The following is a 21829-nucleotide window of genomic DNA, read 5'->3' on the forward strand; positions in this document are numbered from 1 at the left end:
CTGTGTACAGTTTTGGGCCCCTCGCTACAAGAAGGACATCAAGGTGCTTGAGCGGGTGCAGAGAAGGCTGACGAAGCTGGTGAGGGGCCTGGAGAACAAGTCCTACGAGGAGCGGCTGAGGGAGCTGGGCTTGTTCAGCCTGGAGAAGAGGAGGCTCAGGGGCGACCTTATCGCTCTCTATAGGTACCTCAAGGGAGGCTGTAGCGAGGTGGGGGTTGGCCTGTTCTCCCACGTGCCTGGTGACAGGACGAGGGGGAATGGGCTTAAGTTGAGCCAGGGGAGTTTTAGGTTAGATGTTAGGAAGAACTTCTTCACTGAAAGGGTTGTGAGGCATTGGAACAGGCTGCCCAGGGAAGTGGTGGAGTCACCATCCCTGGAAGTCTTCAAAAGACGTTTAGATGTAGAGCTTAGGGATATGGTTTAGTGGGGACTGCTAGTGTTAGGTCAGAGGTTGGACTCGATGATCTTGAGGTCTCTTCCAACCTAGAAATTCTGTGATTCTGTGATTCTGTGATTATCTATGCAATTTAGTAAATTAGAACTGATGGAATGGTGATTTAAGGATCAACTAAATTTACAGTATTTTTTTGTAGTAGTAAGAAAGTAATATTGATCAAACTGGGTTAGTATCTTTAGCTAGCAGTGGCCATAAGCTGATATCCTAGCAAAATAAAAGTGTGTAGAAACAGACCAGGTTATATGACTCCCCCAAATGTTAATCAGGAATTTCCTGAGCTAAATGTGATTGCTCTGTATTAAGCAACATACAAATGATTTGTTTTTCGGGAATTTGTCCAGTCTCTTTTTCAACCTATGTAAATTCTGAGCATCCATGACTACCTTTCCTACTCATTGTGTAAAGAATCACCACAGTTTATTTTCATACTGACTTCTAGTTTCATGTGATGCCCCTTAGTTCTTCTACTGGAAAGGACAGTAAACAATTCATCCCTTTCCAGTCTGTCCAAATTTCAAGCAATTTAAAAAATTGCTACAGTATTCCCCTAATCCTATTTCAACGGTCTCTAAAACAAATCATAGTTACTATGCATACATAGTTAGGATCCCATTGACCTGACTGGAGGTTTAGAACCTACGTACGCAGGAGAGTTTTTAGCACAAGTCACAGAATCACGGAAAAGCTGAGGCTAGAACCTCTGGAAATTAACTAGTCCAACCTCCCTGCTTGGAGCAGGGCCATGTAAAGAAAGACTGTATTCAGCTGGGTTTTGAATATCTCCAAAGATGGACGCAACAGAACTTCTATGGGAAACACGATCCAGTGCTTGGCCATTGTGACCGTAAAAAAAAGACTTCTTTTACTTATGTTTTAATGGAATTTCCTGTATTTCAAGTTATACCGCATTGCCTCTTGTCCTGTCACTGGGCTACTGAGAAGACTCAGGCTCCCTCTTCTGTACTTCCATCCATCAGGTATTTATGTACATTGGTATAAGATCCCCTTGAGCCTTCTCTCACCAGGCTCTACAGTTGCAGCTCACAGTACCTCCTTGTATGTCAGTCAGATGCTTCAATCCCTTAGTCGTCTTTGTGGCCCTTTGCTGGATTTGCTCCAGAAAGTCCATGTCTGCTTTGTATGGAGAAACCCAGCACTCCAGATGTGGCCTCACCAGGGCTGCACAGACAGCAAGGATCACCTCCCTTGGCCTGCTGGCAACACTTCCTACTACAGCCCAGGCTGCTGCTAGCCTTCATTGCCACAGGGGCACATTTTTGACTCATAGTCAAAGTGCTGCCCACCGGAATTCCTGGGCACTAGTGTCATACAAAATGCCAGTAACCCAGAGTTTTAATATATTTTCTTTTTGTATTCACTTAATAAAGGTCTTTCATAGCAATGCAGTTTTACAAACTTTAATTTTCAGTACTCTGAAAGATCATCAGTTGTGTTTATCAGTATACGAACATATTGCAAAACATTTGCAACGTGGTGTCTAGAATAACATTTTCAGTAATCCGTTGAGTTGTTTATTGCCCTTTGCTCCATAATGAACTCTGCTTTCATAAGTCAATCTTCAGTAACTATGATTTTATTTCTGAACAGCAAAATTTAGAGCAAATTTATAAAATAAAAGTTAAAATCAGATAATTATAAATTATTCAAACAGATCTTTGTGCCACGCTGCTTTCCAAGTCTTTGCTATCTGATTCACTGACAATATTGCAAATCTGTGTTTCAAGAATAACAGCATCTTCAGATTTGAGATGTAGCACTCTTAAATCCAATTTTTGGAATTCTTTTATGTTCTGATCACACAGTGAAATTTTCTGAATTTTTCTAAGTAGCAGCATTTTCAGGTGTCTCTTGGGAGGGCACAGAAGGCATTTGCTTTCTTCCCTGAAATTCCTTTCAGAGGTTCAGTTATAAATTTGTCTTCAGTTCTGTGTGTCTGCACTGTAAGCTTATCAGCCAGATTTCTCTAATACTTTTATTCTTAGCTGAATGCTTTCCAATTAGATGTGTATTTCAGCAGTGCTAATCATACCATAATGGTTTAACTTAAATCATGGATTTGTCTCTGCCAGTGCAGCGTCTCAAAGCCTTCACAGGCTGAAGGCATTTTACAGAATGTTTTGTGTTTTGGTGGGGCACTGTTAAGACATTTAAGATGATGTCAGATGTTTGTGCACCATTATCTTAACTTTGGAAATTTAAATGAAAAGTACTTCTCTTGATTCTACCACTTTAGTGCCTTTTAAGCAGTATCATATGTAGCTTCCTGTCACTCATACAATGTGGAGGTTTATGGCTTTTTTCCACAGTCCAGACAGACAGACATCCACTGTAAGATCTAGATTGTGCAGATCTTTGTGGGGATTTTTCAAAAATATGTAGCTTATAAGCACAAGTACTTATTTGATAGAATTTACAAATGTACTGGGGTTCCTTAATCCCATTGACTTTGTGTCATCTCAGATGCCTTGATGTATTTTAAATCTTGTAAACTTCATATTTGTGCAATTCCTGTTTAAAAAAAAAAAAAAAAAAAAAAAAAAAAAAAAAAAGTTCTTAAAACCTGACAGGCATCTTTAGAAAGACAGTGACAGAAAGTGGAATTAAACACAAATTACTTGGATCCCAGATTATGTATAAATGTAAAGCACTCACTTTCCTTAGTTCTACAGAGCTGTTTACAAAAAATACCCCCATTAACTCAAAATTGTTTGATTACTCCTTAAAGAGAGGTCTTAGATTTTAATTAAGATTTTATAGGATAATTGTATTACATACTTATTTTTTTTAATCTTCCTGGAGGTTTATTAATTATGTGATAGGAACATCTCAATTACAAAGCTCATAAATGTCAAAAAAATATGCATTTAATATTCAAGTAATTATTTATTTAGCATATAACAACTCACTGTTGTATCTGAATCGTGTGTGATAGCACAATTAAGATCACGTTTTCTGTGTACTCATATTGTGTGTCAGGTTTCCATACAGACTGTCCTGCTCAGAGCAAATGCCAGCCTGTTTGAGAGTCTTAATATTCACCCAGTAGCTGCTAGAATTGCAACTTTCTCAGGAGCAAGCCTGCTATGTGATGTCAGAAAGCCAAACTCTGTTCTTGCTTATGTTGACTTTACTAGTGTAAATAATTGTTAAGGACCAATACAGATACAAAGAGCAGATGTTGACCCCAGGATTGCATGTCCGTAAATGAGCGGTGTCAGATCCTTGTTTTAGCTGTGGCAGCAGGGGAGGACATATTATAATGCATATGCCACATGAGGAAGCATTGCAAAGTACCTCCAAAAGAGTTAAGTTTTCATGAATCAAACCTGTGTTGTAACTAGTAGCAAATATATGTATATATATATATATATATATATATATATATATATATAATTTATTTATTTTTCTCAGAGCTCTACTCTACAGTATCAAGTTGCCCTTTCCATACCGTAAGAAGCACAACATTTAAAAACACCACCTTCAATGTCAAAATTGTTACGCAATGGCCCTTTCTAATCCATTTTCTTCCCTGTCATGTGAGAGAGAGCTTTTGTTGCCTTAATTTGTCTTTCAAGAAACATAAATACCTTTGCAAATAACGAAAACAAAACGAACAAACAAACAAACAAACAAACAAAAAGAAACACCAACAAAAAACATTTCTCATTACCACATACAGTGTGTCTTCCTCAGCACTCTGCTGGTATGAGCTATGTCAACTGATTTTAGTGGAGCCTTGTCCAATTGCACCAAATGATCCTAATCTTATTTAAGCTATATGTCTTTTAAATCTTATTGGGAGTGTCATTTACACACATTCAAAATACCCTTACATTTCCATGAGAGTAAAGGGAACTTTGGGTGTGTTAATCAGGCTTGTGAGCAAATGATATCTGGTAGCTATTAATGGTACAAAATGGTACAAAATTAATGGTACAGTGGTACAAAAAATAAGTTGCAGACCTGAGGTGAATGGAAGATGTCTTATTCATGAAAGACTTAGGTTGACCTTGCCAGTGCTGTTAATCAGAAATAGAGCTCAACAGATTGTATAGCACTGTGTAGATTTTAGAAGGAGAATTAAGTATATTCACAAGTCAGGGCCCATAAACCTTACAAAATGTGTATGCCTTAGATCATCAGAAAAGGCCACATGAAATAGTTTTATAATAGCTCTTCCATGGCATAGTGCCTTAATACAATGCCAAAATACGATGATATGGTGAACTGTAGCAAATGGTGAGTTACAAAATAACTACTTCTATAATATGTATAGAATATGTATGCCTACAGTACATACAGAACAATGTAATTGCAAAGAAAAGTGATGTGGAGTTCTTTACAAATGCTTCTTTAGTGATAATTACAAGGAAAAAAATGTCTTGGTACTAAAAATACAACAATACTCTTAAAGAAATAAAACTCCCCATTTTCTGTTCTAATAATAGTCTCATTTTAAAAGAAGAGGGAAAGCCAAGGGAAATTTCCTTCGCATAAAGGAGTAGCTGCTTTCATCTTTTATTATTCTGAAAAAAAAATGTAATATTTTCATGAACATTTAAATATTCATTGATGTATGCTAAGATCTTTTCCTTTTTAATTTTGGCTTTACAACTTCGGAGTGAGCACTAGCATTTTAAATTTAAATTCTCTGTGAAGTTTTGGAAGAAGAAATATGGTGCCTCAATGTTCTGTTTTCTTCAAAACAAAACAAAACAAAACCTATGAACCCCAAACACAATGAACACCCACCTTTCCCCCTCCCATCCCCACTCCTTAGTTTTAGTCTTTAGATATACTCTAGGAAGTTTTGTCCATTTTTGTTCTAAAAGAAGTCAGCGTGTTGCTATTGCTTCTTGTCTTAAAGTTCATGTCCAATTTACCATTCAGTTTTGTAACACCATAACATCAGACTCTTTACCACTTAAATGATAAAAGTTTCAATAGGCACTTTAGTGGAATTACGAAAAAGCTACCACTCTTCCACCATGATGCCAGAAAGCTATCTTCTTTCTACGTCAATCGGTAAACTGTACCTTGTAGGCCTGAGCTTGTCTCAGTGTAATTCCAGAGTAACAAAATAACAACAACAAAAAACTGTATATTACAGGATTTATCTCTCCATTGTAGATCAAACAAAAACTGACTGTATGATAAATGTAGTAAGTTGCTGGAAATATTTGCTGTCTTTTATAATCAAAGGAATTCTGTCCTATTATAAAGCTTAGGTTTATCTTTTTATTTTGTTGTTGGTTTACTTTTCTTTTTATTTCACCATTGTACTTGCTCTTAAGTGACTTTGTCGGGGTTATAACTTTCTTCTTCTCCAAACATGTCTGCCAAGATCTTAAAGCGAGGTCCCCAGTCACTCAGATAGTCATAATCCTGGTCTGCCTCTGTAGTAAGGGACTCTATGGAGCTGAGAGACTCTGCAACAGATCCATTTCCTTCATAAGCATAGGTTGCCAAGGAGTCATAAGGGGGTGCAGTTGGATCCACATCATTTTCCTGCAGCCTTTGATTAATGAAATCTCTTATGTCTGTGTTATCTTCCACTGGTGGTCTCTGACGTGGAAAACACAAGGTGTCTGGTTTTATGTCTCTGCGCATTTTATTATCTTCAATCACTTTGGGATTCCTCAGGGCACCAATGTCGAAAGCCTGGGTGTCCTCTTCTCCACCTCCTTCATCATCATAATGGATAACATTATCTCTGATGTCTTCTTTAGAGGTCATCAGGGTGTCCTTTTTCTTCTGCCTCCGTAGTGCTACATATAATACCACAATGACTGTAACGAGAAAAAACTGAAGTTAAGACATGCACAGAAATAATTTGGTACTCTGATGATATATCATTGTATCTTCCCTTGAAAGCTATGAGAAACCAAAAGGATTTTTTTTTTCCCTTAGAAATTAGGCTCCTATTATACTTATAAAAATAGCAGTGCTCTAGCCAATAAAAAGTGATTTGCAGTTTGATATATGAATCTAACTTTCCTTAGTGCTTGCTGTGCTGCTGAAGGAGGTAACAAATAATCTTCCTGCTGACTTGCTTTATGTAAAAAATAGGGTTGGACAGGACTTGTAGTTCAGAGAGACAGAGGATTTTTTTTTAAACGTCTTCCATAACATAATAGAGAAAAATCCCCAAATTTCCATGCTTCAAAGAGAGAACAGAAATGAAATAAAATAAATAAATAAATAAAAAGAACAACAACAAAACAGTATTAAAGGAAAACAAAAAATAAAGGAAAAGAAAAAATAAAGGAATCTTTCAAATGAAGAAAAAAAAAAAGTCCTACTTCAGCTTTTTGTTTGTTTATTTATTTTTAGGGCATTTTGGCCTCTGTGAGGATCTGCTTTGAAGAATCACGTGTGATATGGTTCTGGAGAGATAAGGGGTTCCAGAGAGCTGGTTGATTTTCCAGTATCACCTCTTTCAAGCTCAACAGCAATCCATCCCAATGAGCAGGACATCAAGCAAGGGCAGCAGGAGGCCTTCATGGATCATTAAGTACCTCCTGACTAAACTCAGAGACAAAAAGGAATCATATAAGAGGTGGAAGCGAAGACTGGTAAGCCAGGATAAATATACAGTAGCAGAAAATGTAGGAGTGGGATTAGGCAAGCCAAAGCCCATCTGGTGTTGAATCTCAAGGGGGACACAAAGGGCTTGTGCAAGTACTTGAGCAGCATGAGGAAGACCAAGGAAAATGTGGGCCCACTGATGAATGCAGCAGGTGCCAAAGGACTCAGAAAAGGCTACACTTATTTGCCTCTGTCCTTATTGGTGAGGTTGTTGTTCAGGAATCCCAGGTCCCTGAGACCAAAGAGAAACTTTGGAGCAGTGAAGTCTTATCCTTGGTCAAAGAAGATCATGTTAGGGAAAACTTAAACAAACTGGACATAGACAAGGACAGTGAACCTGATAGGATGTATGCTGTGGTAAGAGAAATGACTGATATAATTGCAAGGCCACTGTAGATAATCTTTGAGATGTCTTGGTGACAGAGAGAAATTTGAGCACTGGAGCAATTGTTACTACTATTTCAAAGAATACAAATGATTCAGGGAACTACAGGCCAGTCAGCCTTACCTCAGACCCTGATGAAAGTAATGGAGAAAATAATTCTGGAAACCCTCCTTTTAACAAACCTATTAAGAACAGGAAAGGTGATCAGAAGTAAACATGGCTTTCTGAAGGGAAAACTCACCTGATATCAACTCATCTGATAGCTTTCAACAGTGAGGTGTCTGGTGGATGAAAGGAGAGTAGTGGATGTATTTTATCCTATCTTTAGCAAAGTGTTTGATGCTATCTCTATAATAACCTTCACAGAAAAAACTGAGAAAGTGTTGACTAGATACTGGATGGTGAGGTGGATGGCAAAACTGGCCAAATGGCTAGGCTTTAAATGTTGTGATTGATAGCTAGATATTTGAGGCCACTCCCTAATGATAAACCACGGGTCAATACTGGGACCAGTTTTGTTTAACATATTCATTAATGACCTGGATAGAGTACACCATCTGCAAGTTTGCAGAGGATAGAAAACTTGGGTCTGTGACACCATTCAGAGGTAACTCAACAGGCTGGAGAAATGGGCCAATAGGAAACTCATGAAGTTCAACAAAGGGAAATGCCAAATCCAACAGGAGGAATGGAATAATCTCATGCACCAGTAGATGCTGTAGGCTAACTGGATGGAAAGCAGCTTGGTAGAGAAGGACCTAGAAATACCGGTGGGCAGCAAGTTGACCATGAGCCAAAAATGTGCCCCTGTGGCAATGAAGGCTAGCAGCAGCCTGGGCTGTAGTAGGAAGTGTTGCCAGCAGGCCAAGGGAGGTGATCCTTGCTGTCTGTGCAGCCCTGGTGAGGCCACATCTGGAGTGCTGGGTTTCTCCATACAAAGCAGACATGGACTTTCTGGAGCAAATCCAGCAAAGGGCCACAAAGACGACTAAGGGATTGAAGCATCTGACTGACATACAAGGAGGTACTGTGAGCTGCAACTGTAGAGCCTGGTGAGAGAAGGCTCAAGGGGATCTTATACCAATGTACATAAATACCTGATGGATGGAAGTACAGAAGAGGGAGCCTGAGTCTTCTCAGTAGCCCAGTGACAGGACAAGAGGCAATGCGGTATAACTTGAAATACAGGAAATTCCATTAAAACATAAGTAAAAGAAGTCTTTTTTTTACGGTCACAATGGCCAAGCACTGGATCGTGTTTCCCATAGAAGTTCTGTTGCGTCCATCTTTGGAGATATTCAAAACCCAGCTGAATACAGTCTTTCTTTACATGGCCCTGCTCCAAGCAGGGAGGTTGGACTAGTTAATTTCCATAATCGCCTTCCAACTGTGATTTTTTACTCAATAGAAGTTGGGTTATGGGTTGGGTTTTTTTGTTTTGGTTTGTTTGCTTTTTTGTTTGTTTGTTTTGTGTGTATGTTTTTTTTTCTTTTCTCTTTTTGTTTCTTTTTTTTTTTTTTTTTTTTCAGTAGTTCAGAGATACAGTTTATCAAATGCAAAATCTGCTAATAGTAAACTGGCATTTTCTTATATTTAATTCCTTAACTGTCTTTAGTAGAAATGAGAGTATCCTAACTGCTCTTAGTGAAGTAACACAATAATGAATACAGAGTTGCAATAATTACAAATTCATGGTCAGGTTTGTGTGGCATAAAATAACTCCCAGTACTAATATATTGACTGTATTTTATACAGAAATAAGTTCAATGAGAATGACTTCAAGTACAATTTTAGTGACTGTGGGAGGACAGGTTCACAGCAAGTAATGAAATTCCTGAAGGATTTTTTTTTTTTTTAATTTATCAGCGGAATAGTAAAGATAAAGTCTGGATATAAGATAAATGTCATTCTCCTATGATATACATGTCATTAGAGATCTCATAATTTATACATTATCTTTTCTAGGTAATATACCAGGCTGATTGTAATGAAGGGAGCTATTAAAAGATTAAAACCTCTTCTCCAAACACAATTTCAGTAATTTGGTCTGGAGTTCTGTGCAAACCATGCATTCAAATATTTTCATTAGTGTTATATATGCCAAAAGCATTCATCATCAGCAGAGTTGGGGAGTTCTTTGACATAACTATTTTTGGTTGAATATGCAGATTTTTAAAAATAAATACTTTATTTGTTTCATCAAACCATTGAGGAAACATAAACACAATTCTCTTGAAGAGAAAATCTTAGCAAATCTGGGAGAAATTTAGACTTTGAGTATTCCTGTTTGCCCAGAAACTAAAAAGCTAAAAACCTGGACTAAAAGTGCTAGGCTCTCTGATGTATAGTTCACACAGTCCAGATTACTGGACATAAGAATGGCAAAATAAAATGCTTTGCTACACCTGTGTTTAGGTCTTCTAGACACTTGAGTCTGTAACAGAGAGTTTAGATATCCTGAGAATCCTGCCTTAAGATAGAGTTATAACTGACTGAACTCTTCACTTTGAAATAAGCCAAAACTTCATAATGGCTTTTTTATTATTATTATGAAGCTCAATCTTAGCTGTTTTTATCCAGCAACCCCCTAGAAATAAAATTAAATTAATTTAAAAATTAAAAAAAAAAAAAAGTAATCCCAAGGACTTGTGGTAGACAAGATAGTTTCCTTTCTTCAGAAAAACTGACCTAAGGGCTTTTATCTTTTTTTTTTTTTTTTTTTTAATTCATCAGGATGGGTGTACTTGTTATTAATTTTCATTCCATAAAGTATGAACATTTGTCAATCTCATTCTGATTTCAAACAACATTTTTCTCACAATATAAATTTTTTACAGAACATAAATTCTGAATTTTACCCACTGTTACTTAGAAGCTGCTAATGTAACCTCCATCCTGTAGTACTTAAGTGGTAAATTACTATATCCAAATGGAAAGATGTATCCCTGCAGTGGGTTTACGTGGCAAGGTTTTGGTAGCAGGGGGCCATAGGGGTGGTTTCTGTGAGAAGGATCGAGAAGCTGCCCCATGTTTGGTAAGGGCCCCGTTGTTGACCCGAGCTGAGCCAATAAGCTATGTTGTTTTGCGCCTCTGTGAGAGCATATTTAAGACAGGGAAAAAAACGCTGCGCCACACAGCAGCTGGGAGAGTGAGAGGACTGAGGAACAGCCTTGCAGGCACCAAGATCAGTGAAGAAGGAGGGGGAGAGGTGCTCCAGGCGCCGGAGCAGAAGTCCCCTGCAGCCTGTGGTGAGGACCATGGTGAAGCAGGATGTCCCCCTGCAGCCCATGGAGTACCACGGTGGAGCAGGGTTCCATGCTGCAGCCCGTGAAGGAGACCACGGTGGAGCAGGTGGACCTGCACCAACGGAGGCTGCCGCCTATGGAAGACCCCTGCTGGAGCAGATTCCGGGCTGGACCTGAAGCCCGTGGAGAGGAGCCCACGCAGGAGCAGGTGACCCGGCAGGAGCTGCTGCCCGTGGGGGAGTCAGGTTGGAGCAGTTTTCTCCTGAGGGATGGACCCCATGGTACGGACCCATATCTGGAGCAGTTCTGGAAGAGCTGCTGCCTGTGGGAAGCCCACGCCTGTGGGTGGGACCCCACAGCACAGGGGACGAGAGTGACCGAGAAGGAGCGGCAGAGAAGAAGCACTGTAGACTGACCATAACCGCCATTCCCCCGTTCCCCTGCGCCGCTTGGGGGAGGAGGTGGAAGAGGGTAGATGGGGGGGGAAGGTGCTTTTGGTTTCTTTCCTTTGTTTCTCACTTCTCTTGCTTGTTAGTAATAAGCAATAAATCTTACTATCTCCCTATGCTAACTCTGTTTTGCCCGTTACAATAATTACTGTGTGATTTTCTCATCCTTATCACAACCTTTGAGCCCTTTTCACATATTTTCTCCCTATTTCTCTTTGAGGAGGGGGAGTGAGAGAGCGGCTGTGGTGGAGCTCGGCTACCCACTCGAGCAGAACCACAACAATCCCTACATTATATTCAGTGTCTGTGCTCTTTTTGCTTATCCAATAAACCTACACAAGGATTAGCATGAGATCTAGGAAGTCCATTAGTATCAAGAAGAGGACTCTGTAAGAATCAGTCTGCATTACGTAGCCCACAGTGAGCCTGTGTATATTACAAAGGTGTCTTGAATTTATTACCGGGTCATTAAAGCTATACTCTAGGTAGGATGCACACTAGTATGGATTGCCTTGGGCATACTGTAAATAAGATGAGATTTAAATATTATGTAGATCTAGATGATGATGCCATGTTATGGAAGGCAAGCTGAAATTAAAATGTTTGTGTCAAGTTTTACAGAGACCTAGCCAGTCACAGTCTTCATTACAATTCTTTTATTTTCTTTCATTTCATCACTTTTCTTTTTCTCAAGTTGGTATTAAGAATTAAATAAAGGACTTTACTAAGTCCTTTACTGCTGTTACTGTCAGTAAGACATTTCTACCTTTGTAATTTAAAAAATGTCAGCTTTTCAAGAAAAGTATTAAGTGAAACTGTTTCAGAGAAAAATTACAGTTCAGGTTCCACTGAAAGTTGGTTCATTTCATGTGATATGAAACATGTAGGGGTTAGCAGATTCACATTCATTGACAGTGTTTTGGGATGCTTTCCTAGAAAGGTAGAAGCACACAAGTTCTCCTAAACATCCATGCAATTTTCAGTGGCTTTTTTAAACACCAGATTACGTTAGTGACAACACTAGTGATTCACTAGTAATTCACAGGTGAGTCATAATAACACACCTCAAATTGTGTCATGAGAACTAACCTAGAAGTATAACAATACACAGCAGGATGGCAATCAGTGCTCCAGTGCTGAGGCCTACTGGCAAGAAGATTGCTTCCACATTGCAGGACAGGATGGTACCATCAGAATCACATCTGCAAACTCGGATAGTCATTGTGTTTGTGCTGCTCTGGACAGGGTAACTGCTATCTTCTATTACCACTGGAAGAAAGTACAGCTCTTGCTGCCTCCTGCTGTAGCCATTTTTCCTGGTTTCAATCCCAGCTGTGTTGTCTGTAAAACACGAGACAGACATTACAGGATTTTTATTGTGCACTGAATTCACCCTTGTAGTTTGTATCACCTTTAGTCAAAGGAAGCTGTTTTATTTCTGAAACTCAGTGAAAGACAAGATATTATGTAATTACCTGATTTTATCATTACAGATGGTACTGTATGCTGATCGGTGCAGAGCATCAACTAATATTTCATTTCTTGTAAACTTGTTAGCTTGACAGCTAACATTTGAAAGAAGACAAATAAATAAATAAAAAAACTACAGGTGTAGGAAGGCTTTTCAGTTTTTCTTTTCTCCTTATCTCCTTAAAGATCAGGACTGTGCTCAAAAGGACTCGGTTGCAAGTGTATTTAGATCCACTTGCTCTCTATTAAGCAATTCATTTCCCTTTAAAAATGAAAATAAGATACTTGAACAAAATACAAAACCCTTTCAACATTCTTGCCTCATTAAAAATAAGTACAGAAATGATCTGAGTAATTTATAATCAGCACATTTTCCATCACTTAGTCACAAATATGTTCAGAGCTCCTAGAAGTTAGGTTTTGTCATTTCTTCTCAGTAGCTATTCAGTTATCACTGCTTTTCTTGAATCAAACAGAGCAGCATGAAAATGATGTGCAGATCAAAATAATTATATTCAAAACAAAAAGAAAAGAAAATTAGCAAGGAATCAATAATCTGTCAGATCTGAATGAAGGTAGCCTGCAGCAGTAACTATTTTATCATCCGACCCCTGTGTTTTACTGTATCTTCAGAAAAGGTTATTTCTTGTCTATGCTATGACTCTCAGTCCTGCTTGTGGTTTTGTCACTAGAAAAATTAAGGCCGGTGAATTCATCAGGACAATAAGAAGGAATCCTAAATATCCAAGATCAGATGCATTATGATCAGACACCATTCAGAAAGCACTTGACTGACAGAATGATTATTTCAGAAGTCACCATTTTGTGAAACAAACATGGCACATGGACATGACATTTAATTTTGAAAGATAAAAATGTTTCAAAGTTGTTTGAAACAAACCAACTTCCATCTTCAGCTTGTTCTTTCTCTTTTTAATCATCTACACTATATAAAAACTACAAATACATGACACCAGGTGCACTACAAACACATTACACCGACTCTGATTTCATATCACCAATGATTGTAACACTATCAAATAGCACTGGATATTGAGCATCTTGATGTGTTTAAAAATGTTAAGACATCTTTACTTGTAAAAGTATTAACTATAATGCAACAAGCAAGATTGTTTCCCCAACTAAACCTCAAGTTCCTCTTACAAAGTACCTGCCTTGTTAGTACAAGGCATACAAGGTACACAAATACACAATCTCTAACTTAAAAATTATTGTATTTATTAAGAGGTGTCATACCTGTAGCAAAAATGAGGTTTTGTTATTACACTTCTAAACTGTGTACAGAGCAGACTTTCCACCTTTTTGGTAAAAAAAAAATGCCAAAAGTTACTGCATCATGTTGAGTTTTCCAAGAAAACACTATGGACAGCAAATCAGAGAATGGAAAACAACAGAAACTGCAGTATAGCATTAAGAGGAAGCAAACTTCCTCTTGACAAAGTGATGTGCTTGGTGGATGAGGGAAAGGCTGTGGGTGTGGTCTACCTTGACTTCAGTAAGGCCTTTGACACTGTTTCCCACAACATTCTCCTCAAGAAACTGGCTGCTCATGGCTTGGACTGGCATAAGCTCCATTGGGTTAAAAACTAGTTGGATAGCCGGGCCCAAAGAGTCGTGGTGATTGGAGTCAAGTCCAGTTGGAGGCTGGTCACTAGTGGCATTCCCCAGGGCTCGGTACTGGGACCAGTCCTCTTTAATATCTTTATCGATGATCTGGATGAGGGGATCGAGTGCACCCTCAGTAAGTTTGCAGATGACACCAAGTTAGGTGCGTGTGTTGATCTGCTTGAGGGTAGGAAGGCTCTACAGGAGGATCTGGATAGGCTGCACCGATGGGCTGAGTCTAACTGCATGAAGTTCAACAAGGCCAAGTGCTGGGCCCTGCAACTGGAGCGCAATAGCCCCAAGCAGAACTACAGGCTGGGAGATGAGTGGTTGGAAAACTGCCTGGCAGAGAAGGACCTGGGAGTATTGGTTGATAGTCAGCAGAATAGGAGCCAGCAGTGTGTTCAGGTGGCCAAGAAGGCCAACAGCATCCTGGCTTGCATAAGAAGCAGTGTGGCCAGCAGGGCTAGGGAACTGATTGTCCCCCTGTACTCAGCTCTGGTGAGGCCACACCACGAGTACTGTGTTCAGTTTTGGGCCCCTCGCTACAAGAAGGACATCAAGGTGCTCGAGTGAGTCCAGAGAAGGGTGACGAAGCTAGTGAGGGGTTTGGAGAACAAGTCTTAGGAGGAGCGGCTGAGGGAACTGAGCTTGTTCAGCCTGGAGAAAAGGAGGCTCTTAATCTTATCGCTCTTAATAAGTACCTTAAAGGAAGCTGTAGAGAGGTGGAGATTGGTCTATTATCCCATGAGCCTGGTGAGAGGATGAGGGGGGAAAAAAAGTTGCACCATGGGTGTTTTAGGTTGGATATTAGGAAGAACTTCTTTACTGAGAGGGTTGTTAGGCATTGGAATGGGCTGCCCAGGGAAGTGGTGGAGTCACCATCCCTGGAGGTGTTTAAAAGATGTTTAGATGTAGAGCTTCGTGATATGTTTTATTGGAGGACTTGTTAGTGTTAGGACAGAGGTTGGAGTAGGTGATCTCAAGGTCTCTTCCAACCTAGACAATTCTGTGATTCACCATTATCAAACAGGTAAGTCCAGTGCGACTCAATGATGAACAATATTTTAATCTTGCTTGGACTAAATAACATTAGATGTTGCAATACCACAGCATCTTGAGAAAGTAGTAGATGTTAAAACCAAACTCATTAGACTGAGCACTTCAGGAGAAGAATAATGACCTAATCTTACAAGGAAAAAAAAAAAAAAAAAAAAGTAAGAGGACTTAATTCCATTACAAGGCTTTATATCCATTGAACTGTCTCAAGAAAACGAGTTGATTGGTCTCTGAAAAAATGCTGATCTACATGTTTCTGGTTTGATAAGTTAATACTATTCATATCTCTGATGTTGTGTAGAGTTTGGCTTCATTACACACTGTATTTACAAATCATTAAGTGAAATTCTTTGATCATTAATAAACTATAAACATAGCTATCTGTGATACCCTTAGACTGTAGTCACTACTAAGATTGGAAAGAAAACAGTTTTGCCTTGTCATCCACACAGAGAAGCTATGGGGAAAAAAAAAAAAAAAAAGCAGAGTTATTTTTTTCTGCTGTTTTAAATTTATCTTTTTCCAGAACTTTCTTAATCATTAAGGTATTCATAATTAATATCTGTGCTTATTTTGTTGGCTTTCGTTTGATACTTCCTAACCTTGGTAAAAGTTAACATCTTCAGAGTCATATATTAAATGTAAGAAAAAAATGACTTAATAAGTAGCCTATGCATTTTTTTTTTTCATTTCTAGCTCTTCTTAGATGAGATAACAGTTCTCAAGAAAGGAATACTCGACAGCATACTTACCATCTTCTGAAATTAAAATTAAATAATAAGAATCAAATACTTTTTCTTAAAATAATAATTAGAACATATAGCTAAGCAAATAAGTAAAGGAACGTTACTGAATTTTATTTGAGGCCTTATGTATTCTTTCTTTGCAAAGTAAGGTAAAACTTTTTTAATGAAAAGCTTATATCACAGTTCTTCAAAAATCACTTAATTACTGATAGACTCAGTGTTAAAATTTCTTTCCAAATTTGTTTAAGTTAATTGGTAATGAAAATTTGCTGCTGTTTATTATGCTGTATTATAGATATTTATCTTCTCTGTAACAATAATAACATAAGCATTAAGAACACTACCAGTGTATAAAGTACTTACATGCTGAAAAAGGACTTAAGAGAATTAGCCACCTGTGCACCCTTTATGTAAATAAGTAAACACATAAATAAATTAATCTAGTTCAGCATCTGGTCAGACTTTGAATTTCTTAAACACTATAGCATCCTACATTCCTACCCTGAGCTTGAGCAGACCTGCCCCAATGCAGGCATAACCACAGTTTCCTACACCCCCTCCACCTGTGAAGTAAAACAAGGCACTTTATCACTTAAAGGACATTATTAGTCATTATGCTTTCATTGTAATTTTGACAGCTGTTACCATCAGTTGTTATATGATAAAGTACCACTTAGTCAAGAGACACAGTACAGCATGATTAATATGGCAATGTTGATGCTGGGTATTGGATTCTGTATAAAAAATATAGACTATCAATTGGAAAAAAAAAAAAAAAAAAAAAAAAAAAAAGATTTTTTTATACTAAAAGGAAAAACAGGAAAAAGTAAGTAATAGAGATATTCTGTGATTTTCTTTTGCTGTTTCTGTTCAGAAGAGTACATGCTTAAAGAATTCTATGGCAGTAAAGAAAGTAATCTTTGCCATTTATGGGAAGCATTCAATTGAAAAATAAAGAACAGATCATCAGTAATAAAAAAAACTGGGAGAAAAATCAGGTCAGTTAATCATATAAATCTATCAATTTTTGAGAGTGTTGTAGGATGTTATACTGCAGCAGCAGTGTCCATATTCAGAACTAATTCTCCTATAGGACTACATGTATGTGTTCTTCAGAAAGCATAATAGCTGCATCCTTTGAAATCAGTTAGAAAAGCAGTACTATTTAAACAATGCAGCATTAATGCCTTATTTAATGGTAGACCTGCACTGGCAGAAAGAGTAATGAAACATGTAGTAGTGTTTTTGCAGGCCTATAAGGAAATTCCAGACTTTGATGTTCAGACAATTTCTGGCTCCTACAGATGAGAAAAAAAATGTAAGACTTAAATTTATATCTCTGTATGTCCTAAATAGTTTAACAACTAGAAACATGTCATGTAAAAAAGTTAGTCTGTAGGCATGACTGTAATACAAAGTAATCATAATGGTCATTATAATCACAGCCTGCTGCTCTGAAAGAGAGAGATACAAGTAAGCAACTTACTTCTGTAGTCATGGACTGTGAAATTTGGTTTGTTGGAAGCTTCAGGTGACAGTCTGAAGGAAAACCTTTGCCCAGCTGGTGACAAATCTTTGTCTGCTGCAGTGACAGTCTGTATTACCTGAAACCAAATTAAGGTTAATTCTGAAGTCAGTTCACTCTTCTAAAAGAAACAGTTTTGTAGAAGTGGAAAGTGAACAGGTGAAACAATGAAAGGGAAATCCTTCTGGATTACTCTCATTCCTCTACTGGAAGTGAGGTGAGGAGTCTGAATGCTCTAACCTCTGGAAGTCTGGTGATGTCACAGAAGGTCTCCCTTTGGCATATATGAAGGAAATCAGAAGCATTTTCCCTATTATGATAGGGGAAGTATTTAATATTCATTCTTTGTATCAAAATATGACTGATTGTTTGCAGGTGAGTGATATATTAATTAAAGACAGCTCACTTTTTTACTACTACTACCATTATTAGTAACACCACATGGTGTAGTACTTCACAAAGCTGCACTTTTTTTTTTTTTTTTTTTTTTTTCAGCTTGGGAGGAAGTGGAGAGGGTTGAAAGATCTGTACTATCCAGGCATGAATGGAGTATTATGACAGGAACTTTTGAGTCTCAAGAGTAGATGAGGACCTATTAGATTTTAGTTGAGGACAGCACAGTTAGAATGTTTCATGGTAGGATTGCCACTGATCTAGATTTTTGTGACAAAAAGTTTTGGCAATTATTTATGTAACAAAATATTTATAATTTTTGTCAGTTCATTGTTTATTGCAGCCTTTCCTGTAAAAGACTGCCCTTCCCATTATCAGTGCCTGAATAAAAAACTAAAGGTTTTGATCTGATGAACTAGAATCTAATTTAAGTTTTCTGGGAGGTAGTTGTGAAGCATATAAAATAAAAAATCAAAAAAAAAAAAAAAAAAAAAAAGAAGATGAGAGGAATACTATATGATTACTATTATATCTGTAATAAAATCAATAAAAATCATGTGGGCTGAATAAATATTACATGCATATAAAGAGAAGTCACTGATGACACAGCAGGCTGTATATGTTCCTTCCACTGCTGGTAGTAACACCCATAGTTGAACAGTTAGAGGTCTTGGAAACCATCCTAGCTGTTAGTATGTGTGATGGTAACCTTCATGCCTTGCAGCAAGGTGCAAAGCCTTGGCATTTTGCAGCAAAACGTTGTTTAGTTGTGCAAATTTTGTGCAGGAAGTGCACTTGCCAACAACTGCTGTGCCAGCTCTATTGATGTAGGCACTGTTCATGGTATAAGGTGCTATTCTGAATCTGAAAAAGGGTTTGCATTCTATATATATGTTTGAAACTGCTTGTAAAAACAAGCTTTCAGAAGGGCTGTCTTTGGTATTGTGGGTTTCTTTCCTGAGGATAGGAAACAGAGATGTATGTAATCCATCCTGCTCTGTTTACTCACTTGACTGCAGTTAAAGACTGCAGTCTTTAAATATCTTACATGAAGGGCTTCTTTCTCCTGCCACCCCTTCACAGCAGAGGGTGGCTGTAGCCTGTATAACCAGGGTTCACAAAAGTAACTAGACCATAAAGGTCAACAAACAGAATTCCAAAAAGTGGATATTTACATCACAGGCATTTAATTTGTAAAAGAATCATGTAAACACAATGCTGTTTTTCAAACTGAGAATTTTGCATTGCTATAAATAATAAGAAAATATAAAGAAAAGTAGCAAGCATTACAAATTTGAAATACCTGTCCTGGTTTGGCATTTTCACATACAGATGTCTCATATGGAACTGAAATTTCAGGAGGAAACTCGTTGACATCCAGGACGTTTATTATAACGTCGACTTTGCTGGTTAATAATGGGTTACCTATAAATAATTTTTAGGAGAAAAGCATTAAGGAATGCTATTTATGTTTGTTGTCATCACCAGTGCCCATGAGCTGTCATAATATGTTTTGATCACAGTATGATGACTTCTAAAAATCCTTGACTTCCATTTATTTCTGATTTGTACTAAGCAGAAATCAGAAGCAAGCTTCTTATCATTTTTTACCAGACTCTGATCCATTAATGTTCATGAAGTAAGGAATCAATCAACATGATTATGTTTATCAGAGCATGATTTACAGAATTTGAAACTTCACGTGTAATTATAGGTGCAAACTTTTCTCAGATCACTTTTCATGGAGTCTTTGGAAAATACTTCCAATGATTAAAACTGAATTCTGTTTTCCACAATGGAATGCAGAAAATCAATATTATCTAGCCACTGTTTGCATCTCCAATATATTAAGGAGGTAAATGGAGCATACTCATTTATTAGATGGAGAAAAGTGAGAGAGAAAGATTACAAAGAAAAAGAAAAGGAAAAAAAAAAATCGCTGAAAACCAGTGGTAAATTTAGCAGTGAAACATATAGAACTAAGATTCAACTCAGATTATCAAGCTATGTCAAAACATATTTGTTTAGCTGCATAAATATTTGCAAGGACCAAATAGTCTTGTGCAAAATAAATGCTAAAAAATAGTATATATTCTGCTTCTGTTCATTGTCTTACTAACACAGGTAAGTATAATTTATTAAGCTGATATAATTTAGTCACTAAATGCATTTTATAAAAAAGATTACCTGCAAATTCAATGTCCAATGGAAAGGAGATACAAATTCAATACCAAGCAGATAAAATTCTCTTTTATTCTTGTTATGCCGAGATGCCTTGGATGATAGCAGATACATAGAAAAGGATAATATAATTATCCTTCTGAATTTAAAGGGTGGCAGTGACTACACAGACACAGTTAGTTATTCAAGAAATCTATGCCATGAAGCTAGGTGGTGTAGAAATGACAGCATGGGGTCATGGTTAAGAACAAGAACAGTTTTCTTGAATCTTCAGACATAACTGAACTATTTAAATTGCAGCAGCTGCTAACTTTGTAATTTGTATAAACCTGTGCAAATCTATTGTTTATTACTAACAAGGCAGGGGGCAAAGTCTCTTCTCAAGCCAACAATACCTTACAACTCAGCATGCAGAAATTCATTGTAGCACTTGTCAAAATCGTACGTGATTTCTTTCCTGTTCTTAGGAACTACTAAAGGAAATATTTTCAAGAGGCTTCTGCCAAAGCAAAAAGGCTTTTCAAAGTGATTTCCCAGTTAAGTAGCACTGGTTGCAAGTAAAAGCATGCTTTACTTGTTTACAAGTAGTGGACAAACTGACCATCTTACATATTCACTTGGAATCTTAAAAATACCACTACCAAAATCCTACAGTATTTGTAGTTTCTTCCTGTGATCCTGTCTAATTAGTATAGAAATCTGACCATTGTTTTCTGTGCTCTTTGAGCCCACAGTCATTTCCAAGTTACCACCACTCCTACATTCAGAAGGTCTCTGGAAAAAGGCTTTGTGCAGTATGACTGTGGACAGGACTTGTTCTGGGAACAGGGCAGGGATTGTTTAGGTGCCAGAAGAAATCTAGATCACTTGCCACAGTTGAACTGGTTCCTTTGAACTGACAGGAAACAAAAAAGTACTAAGACGCTATTTTTTGTCAGTAGAGGGCAGGACTCCAACTCTGAATATAAGTTGGAGTCCTGAGCAGGTCAAGTTCAAAAAGATATTGGCAGAAACCGAACCTAAAATCTTGAAACTTCCCTGCTTGCAGTGCCCCCTGCAGAACCCAGCAACTCCCACAGAGTAACGTGGGCTTTCCTTCAGGTTTTCCACATTCATTCTAAGGTATAAAGCTGAGCAGCCAGAGTTCAGTATATATCCTGAAGACACATGAGAGGTTAATGCATTGCTGTGAAAGTACAGGTGTAGATAGTTTTGTTTTTTTGTTTTGTTTTGTTTTGTTTTTCATTTCTTTATAGGAATACATTAAAAATGTCCTTCCAGTAGAAGCATGAATGTATTCAAAATTCATACGTGTACAAAATATACAAAGAATTATGATTTTGCCTTCTCTCATAATCACTGCAGCAAGCTTTGCAAATATACATGAATATCTGTATACATTTTGCATCTGTTTCACAGAAAATAAATTAGACCATCAGTGAGATTCTTTGAAAAGTTTATATATCTTTCTGCTAACTATTTTTACAAGATAGATGTTTTTCTTGCAAAAATCAAACATGGAAATAAACAGAGTTACTACAGCATAAGATGGAGCTAATTCTGGGTTTCACATTATGGTTTGCTTCATTTTCTTTCTGGTTTGCAGTGATATTAGTGTAACTAGTCATGTATACAAAGGAAGACTGCCAGAAGATTGTATACAGCTTTGAATTCACATATGATT

General features: G+C 37.6%; 1 protein-coding gene across 3 annotated transcripts in view; it reads right to left on the reverse strand.

Annotated features, from left to right (window-relative positions):
* Window positions 1–4903: 4903 nt before the first annotated feature.
* The window catches only part of LOC309875484 (cadherin-12), a 238381-nt gene continuing 221455 nt past the window's right edge, over window positions 4904–21829 (reverse strand). For all 3 annotated transcript variants that reach the window (XM_082754987.1, XM_082754986.1, XM_082754988.1), the window contains 4 exons: window positions 19268–19389; window positions 17533–17650; window positions 12235–12486; window positions 4904–6267 (listed from right to left, as the gene is read on the reverse strand). In XM_082754987.1, coding sequence (XP_082611113.1) covers window positions 5768–6267; window positions 12235–12486; window positions 17533–17650; window positions 19268–19389 — 992 coding nt within the window. In that variant the 3' untranslated portion in view covers window positions 4904–5767. The remainder of the gene's footprint in view (window positions 6268–12234; window positions 12487–17532; window positions 17651–19267; window positions 19390–21829) is intronic.

Source organism: Aythya marila (assembly GCF_965140915.1).
Source record: "Aythya marila genome assembly, chromosome: 2".
NCBI classification, from domain to species: Eukaryota; Metazoa; Chordata; class Aves; order Anseriformes; family Anatidae; genus Aythya; species Aythya marila.